The 6954-nt window shown below is 38.9% G+C and overlaps 2 protein-coding genes across 2 annotated transcripts; both read left to right on the top strand.

Annotated features, from left to right (window-relative positions):
• The first annotated feature begins 180 nt into the window (after positions 1-180).
• On the top strand, positions 181-2685 carry LOC106300220 (serine-threonine kinase receptor-associated protein-like). The gene is made up of 7 exons (XM_013736319.1): positions 181-591; positions 844-979; positions 1077-1158; positions 1469-1644; positions 1722-1859; positions 1950-2089; positions 2313-2685. The coding sequence occupies exons 1-7, from the start codon at positions 474-476 to the stop codon at positions 2513-2515; spliced, it is 993 nt and encodes a 330-aa protein (XP_013591773.1). The 5' UTR covers positions 181-473; the 3' UTR covers positions 2516-2685.
• Positions 2686-2777: 92 nt separating this feature from the next.
• On the top strand, positions 2778-4417 carry LOC106300221 (probable histone H2A variant 3). Its single transcript, XM_013736321.1, has 2 exons — positions 2778-3028; positions 3920-4417. The coding sequence occupies exons 1-2, from the start codon at positions 2918-2920 to the stop codon at positions 4214-4216; spliced, it is 408 nt and encodes a 135-aa protein (XP_013591775.1). The 5' UTR covers positions 2778-2917; the 3' UTR covers positions 4217-4417.
• Positions 4418-6954: the final 2537 nt, after the last annotated feature.

The raw sequence follows: 6954 nt of genomic DNA, 5'->3' as shown, positions 1-6954 counted from the left end.
ATTTTTTTTTTTTTTTTTTTTGTGAGAAGTGGACACATATGTAAATCTGAAAATATAGGGTCAATAATGTAAGACTTGCAAAAATATAGGAAGTAACTAAAAAAAAAAAAGAAAAAAAAGGCAAATCATGTGTGTGTTTTCAACAATACAAGGTCGTTTACCCTCCCCCAAATCCCTAAAAACAAGTAAAGCATATCTCCCTAGTTTCTCTCTTCTTCTTTTGTCTGTAAAATTGTGGGGAAGCAGCATTCAACTATAGCTGCAGATTTCTCTTTTCAGTTGCAGATTCGATCGAAGTCAAATAGATTCGGGATTTTTCTCCCAAAATATTTGTAGAAAAAAAAGTTTGATCTTTTTGGTTCGTGTTTGAATCGCTTGAATTAGAAAAACCCTACTATTCGATCTGAAAGGATTTGAAAGTTCTTCTTAGGTTTTGGTTTCTTCCACTGTCTGTGTGTTGGATTATATATAAAATGGATAAGAAGAAGGTCGCCGTTCCACTTGTCTGCCATGGCCATTCAAGACCTGTTGTCGATTTGTTCTACAGTCCCATCACCCCTGATGGTTTCTTCCTCATCAGTGCCAGTAAAGGTAACTTCTTAGTTGGAATAGTTTATGAGATTCCGATTGAAACCTACAACTATAAAGGTGTTACAAGCACTCTGTATTACATCAATGTTTTGTCTGTTGGGTTTTATGGATTAGCCTTTTTTGTGATGTGAACTGAACAAATCCTATTCTCTGCGTTATGTGCCTATATTGTTTGTGATGTTAACATGCTTTAAATAATTTGCATTTATTTATGTATGAATCTGAGAATAATCATTGCCTTTATGCGCTTAGATTCACATCCAATGCTGAGGAATGGGGAGACTGGAGACTGGATTGGTACATTCGAAGGTCATAAAGGTGCAGTGTGGAGTTCTTGCCTCGACAACAACGCTCTACGTGCTGCTTCTGCATCTGCTGATTTTTCAGCGTACGTGTTTTGATTAGTTTTGTCTTCTTATATATATATATATATGTATAGCTTCTCCTAGAACTTAATCATCTTACTGTGGTACTTTCTCGTTCAGGAAACTTTGGGATGCGTTAACGGGGGATGTGCTTCATTCTTTTGAGCACAAGCATATTGTTCGAGCCTGTGCCTTCTCAGAGGTGCGTTTCATGTTATCTACTCTCTATTTCTGTCATCTAGTGTATGCTGTTTCGAGTTTTCTCAATATACATAAGGTTTTATATCTCCGTGGTTTGGTTTGATCGGAACTATTGTGGCGGGTAGGTTTGTTATGAAACAGCTTCCATCTAGCAATTCGTTTACTTAACTTCAAGTTGAATGCTTCGACTATTTGGTTTCCTACTAGAATAGACTATGCTTAACCCTTAATGTTTGTGGATTGGTTCCTTATCGTTCATACTTATGCATTACTTTCTAATTGATTGCTAACCTTGTCTCTCTCACTACTAGGACACAAAATTGCTGATCACAGGAGGGTTTGAGAAGATACTCCGTGTTTTTGACTTGAACCGCTTGGATGCACCGCCTACAGAAGTCGACAAGTCTCCTGGATCTATCAGAACTCTCACATGGCTTCACAGTGACCAAACAATATTGACTTCTTGCACTGATATTGGTGGTGTCAGGTATGAACTATATATGAAAATAAGAAGCCACTGCTAAATACACAAGGCATGCTTTGATAAACTTTGATCTTATACAGGTTATGGGATGTTAGGAGTGGGAAGATTGTGCAGACATTGGAGACTAAGTCTCCTGTCACTAGTGCTGAAGTGAGCCAAGATGGACGATACATTACTACTGCTGATGGGTCAAGTGTTAAATTCTGGGACGCTAACCAGTAAGCTTCTCATTCCATGATGAAGATAATTATATATACATATATTTTTAAATCACCTTTTGAAACAATCCTCTCTATCTTTGTCTCTAGTTTTGGACTAGTGAAGAGCTATGACATGCCATGCAATATCGAGTCTGCATCTCTGGAGCCAAAGTCTGGTGAGAAGTTTGTAGCTGGTGGTGAGGATATGTGGGTCAGAATGTTTGATTTCTACACCGGCGAGGAGATTGGTAAGTGACTCTCAAAGTGGTATCTGCTTAGTCTTTAGTAAGACCATAACACCAAATCAGATTGTCTTAAAAGCATGGTTCTTTAAAGGATAAAGCAAAAGCTCGTATGAGGTTTTGGATTGTGCTATCTTTGTTAAGTGACACATAGATTGATTAAGCAAAGTAGCTTTGATAAGGAGGATTTGGTTTCTGATTGTTCCTTTCATCTTTGTCTGCCACTCAGGATGCAACAAGGGACATCATGGTCCGGTACACTGCGTGAGGTTTTCACCAACGGGTGAGTCATATGCATCGGGATCAGAAGACGGAACCATCAGGATCTGGCAAACGACACCAAATCATAGTGTGGATGAAGTTGCTAAGAAGATTGAAGGCTTTCACATCAACAAAGAAGGAAAGACCGCAGATAAACTTTCTGATGCTTAGCAGAACTGAAAGTCTTTGTCTTGGTTCTTCTTGATTTGCTATGTTTTGTGTGTTTGTGTTTCCAAAAAAAAAATCCCAAAAAAAAAAAAAAAAAAAAAAACACAAGGACCTTTCCATATCTGTTAGTTTTCTGGGGTCTTTTTCGTTATTTATATAAAACATTGGGACTACTTGTGCAATTAATGATATAACCTGACTTATGTTTGGGCTTGGGCCTAGGCTCTAAAGCTGTAATTAAGGTCGGCATGGAGGGGTAAAATCGTCAGCCGGTCTATCATAAACCGTCATTCTCGATCTATCGACTCGCGAGCTTCTTCCTTCTTCCTTCTTCCTTCTTCTGGTGCGATCCATCTCCTCCTTTTCTATCTGCGCGCGGGTGTGAGTGAGACTTTTGGCGGGAAAATGTCGGGGAAAGGAGCGAAAGGATTGATAATGGGGAAACCTAGCGGTAGCGAGAAGGACAAGGACAAGAAGAAACAACCCATCACCCGTTCTGCTCGAGCTGGTCTTCAGGTAAACTCCTCGAATCTTATAAGTGGCGGATCGATTAGATTCTGAGCTAGATTTTGATTTATCAGATATCGAATAGTGACATTAGCTGATTGATATGGACCACTTGGATCTCTTGATTTGCTATGTGTTTTTCTCACATCGTCCATAGGACTAGTCTTTGTTGTTGTACTCGAGTGTATTTCAAGGTCGTACCAACAATAAAATAAAATAAAAAAGCTAACTTTTGTTTCGTTGACCATCTTTTGGTGTTGAAGTTTCTCATTGGTGAGATTTGAGTTTTTTTTTTCATATAGGATTAGTCGTGGCTATGTTATTTGATGGTACTTTAAGGTCGTAACAGCAACAACAACAACGCTAATTTGATAACGTTCTTTGGGTGAGGTTTGCTCATTAGTGGGTTCTTCAAACTGTATAGACTCTTTCTAATGATCTTGTTCCATTGTTGTGGCTAATTGGGTTCCTTTTGTGCAGTTTATGGTTGACATTGACCGCCTTCATCTCTTGATTTGCACTGTCTTTTGCTCTTTCAGCATATCTTTCCTCTTGTTAGCAGCGCTTAGCTCTCTTGTGTCGTTGTTGTGGTACTTGTTTGGTGTTGAAGCTTGTGAAGTGTCTCATTGATGGGTTTTAGCAGTGGATATTTGAGTTTTTCATCTAGGACTAGTCATTCTTGGGAATAGCAACAAAAATGCTAATATTGATTATCAATGTGTGTTTTCTTGAACCTTCTTTTTTTTTTTGTGAGGTTTTCTCATTAGTGGGTTGAGTTCTTCAAACTCTTTGATGTTGTAGCTCAGACCTAAAGAACAATCCAAAAACCCATGCTTTCTGGTGGGTTTTTGGATCATGATCTTGTTCCATTGTTGTGGCTAATTTGTTCCTTTTCTGCAGTTCCCTGTAGGTAGGGTGCATAGGCTGTTGAAGACTAGGTCCACTGCTCATGGAAGGGTTGGAGCAACTGCAGCTGTCTACACAGCAGCCATATTGGAGTATCTGACCGCAGAAGTTTTGGAGCTGGCTGGGAACGCGAGCAAGGACCTGAAGGTGAAACGTATCTCCCCCAGGCACTTGCAGCTTGCGATTCGTGGAGATGAAGAGCTAGATACTCTCATCAAAGGAACTATAGCTGGTGGTGGTGTCATCCCTCACATCCACAAGTCTCTCATCAACAAATCCGCCAAGGAATAGTTTCTTACCACTCTTTGTTTCTCTGTTTCTTAAGTTTTTCGAGAGAGAGTCTGTGTTTCATAAAGAAGACGCTAGAGTGCTCTTTTGTAGGAGTCGTTTGTTATTGTTCCATCAGCGTACTGTGTTAGAGACGCTTGTTGATTTATCTATCTTTATGCATATGTATTCGATGATTGTCTAAACCCCATTTCTGACTTACCTTCTGGTTTGTTCTTACCAAAGTTGCATTTGCATATCATCGTTGTTGAAGCTTGAAAAAGCAAATCTGTGGTTTGAGAGAGTGGAAACTAAGTGAAGAGGATGTGAGTACTTACTGAACTGGTGAGTTTAGAAGCCAGAACACTGAACTGGTGAGTTTAGAAGCCCAACTTGTGAGGATTTCAAAGGAAAAACAAGAGAATCCTCAGAACCAGGAATATCTCCCATGGACTTTAACAGACTTGATGTGACTTGTGGTGAAAGGATAATCTCATCCGATAACTTGCTTATCTCACTGAGTGCTTCATCCCAAGCTTTTAATCATAGAGGAGCCTGAAATGTTATATAATCCATGAAAACGCCATTAGATATAAGGTAACTTCTTAATCCCAATATGCAAATTTTATTTGGTTATAGAGTGAGACTAATGGATTATGATGACATCAGTGGTTCCATGCACGCCGGTACATCGATTGGGTTATTTCTGTTCGCAACAAAGGACGGACCGACAGTCTAATCTATGGGGGTAGGTAGGCATACGAGCGAACCGAACCTGGGGTATGTGAAAAAGTGACATCCGACATGGACCAGGTCGGGTCGGATCCTCGCACCAACTTTCCGCACTAACTCTACTGACCCCACCAACCCCTATCGACCCCACTTCAGCACAGTTGGTGAGCTGAATAAACCAATCATTTATCTCTCTAGTTTAAATAAATAACTAGGATCCTACCCGCGCACATGTATTCTTTTTATGTGTATATTTTTGGTTTCTAGTTTTAGTTTGCTCTGCTTTTTAGGTGTAGTGATTTCAAAAGTTGTTTTCTTCGATCTACTCGTGGATTTTGTGATTATGTATACTGTCTAATGAGTAAATTCGCTACTTAGGTTCTTCGTATCTTTATTGCTTGTCTTTTATGAGATTTTTTTTTTGTTTTTCAAGAAGGGAAAAAGAGCAGTTGATGCTAGTGACAGTAGTATTAGCAGCCACGAGGAAGATGAGAAACCTGTTGTTCTAAACAATGGTAGACGTAGCCAAGTTGTTCTGGATAAGGATATTGATGAAAGCACATGTTCTGTTATTTTGGGAGACCATGGTAGTGATTCAAAGGAAGAGAAAGGAAATTTCTAGTGCACCAAAGCTCAGATGTGACCATGGAAGAGATTATGGGTGGCATTCAAGTGATTACAAACAAAGGATGGATGACTAACTTCTTTGCTCAATGGAGATTGTAGCCTTTTAAATTTCTCAACGACCTATAACAAATATGACAAGTTTGTATATATTTGTTTAATACAAAAATAATTAAATATTTTATTGACAGTTTGATGTAAGCACAATTTTTTTTATATTAGAACTATCTCGTGGCGGATTGAGCGCATCATCTGGAATTTCAGAAATAGTATGGCCTATCGAAGATGGTTCAGGCTGTTTCTTGCGGACGGCCTCTCCTGGCAAATTCTGGCTGCTCTTGTTGTTGGTTTTGTGGTTTTTCATGATTACTGTCTTCTCTTAAATTCTTGAAGTTCTTTTTCGCAAGTTCTTGTGTTGCTGTATCTGCAAGAATCACACTATTTCAGAAAAAATGGCATTATAAATTAAAGAGAGAAAAAATTAAAAGATCAGTGTAAATAGTACACAGTGTCTACTGAATTGTATTTCATTTCATTGTCATATTAAAAACACATCCCCTAAATAAGAGAACATGGAGAGAAGCAAGATTTATCAGAGAATGACACTTATTCAAACACTAATTTGACATGTACTCAAACTGGGAGACAAATTTAAATTATTTTTTTTTTGTAACACGACAAATTTAAATTTAAATAGACCAATAGTTACTTCAAGTTAAACACAAGTTCTGAAACAGACAGAACATAACATGCACACAAACAACACCGAGCATTAGTTTTCCCGAATCCATAAGATGCCAAGTGACAAAACTTTCTGGAGCTACCAGAGAAACTTAAGCATAGGACAAAACAAAACAAACAAAACATGAGCAAACTCAAACGTATCAAAAGCATCAAGGACAGAACCTGCACATAAAGTTCAGAGCTAAGCATTAAGGAGTTGTCTAAGGAAAAGAAGTGCCTCAAATTGTTCAAAACTGGAATAAGCTTCATCACTAATTTCATCTGAGTTTATGTCGAATATGGAATAATTGAGTAGCCCACAAAAAGAAAGAGTCAAAACACAAACCTTGGCCACGAGAGGATGAAAAGACATAAGTGAAGGTGAAGAAGAAGACTTAGCAGCAGCAGCAAGTGGGAGCGTTCTCTGCACTGGGAACAACATAACTTGTAACGGCCCGGTTCCTGGCCCAAAAATTTTCATAAAAGAATGGGCTTCTCTACGGCCCATTTGACAAAAACCTAGGGTTCCCTTCATCCTTTCCTATAAAAAGAGACGCAGCCCTTCTTTTCTCTCATTCTGAAACTTGAGCGAAGCTCTGCAGAGATTTAGAGAGACTAGGAAACCCTAGCCGTCAAGCTTCTCTTTTCCTTTTCTCTCTTCTTCTCTCACGCCTCTCTCTCTC

This window comes from Brassica oleracea, chromosome C6, assembly GCF_000695525.1.
Source record: "Brassica oleracea var. oleracea cultivar TO1000 chromosome C6, BOL, whole genome shotgun sequence".
Lineage (NCBI taxonomy): Eukaryota > Viridiplantae > Streptophyta > Magnoliopsida > Brassicales > Brassicaceae > Brassica > Brassica oleracea.
This window is presented reverse-complemented; position numbering and strand designations above follow the sequence as displayed.

Coding starts and splice junctions, on each gene's coding strand:
- LOC106300221 (XM_013736321.1), top strand. CDS start 2,918: ATGTCGGGGAAAGGAGCGAAAGGATTGATAATGGGGAAACCTAGCGGT. Junction 3,029..3,919: donor CTGCTCGAGCTGGTCTTCAG/GTAAACTCCTCG, acceptor CCTTTTCTGCAG/TTCCCTGTAGGTAGGGTGCA.
- LOC106300220 (XM_013736319.1), top strand. CDS start 474: ATGGATAAGAAGAAGGTCGCCGTTCCACTTGTCTGCCATGGCCATTCA. Junction 592..843: donor CCTCATCAGTGCCAGTAAAG/GTAACTTCTTAG, acceptor TTATGCGCTTAG/ATTCACATCCAATGCTGAGG. Junction 980..1,076: donor GCATCTGCTGATTTTTCAGC/GTACGTGTTTTG, acceptor TTTCTCGTTCAG/GAAACTTTGGGATGCGTTAA.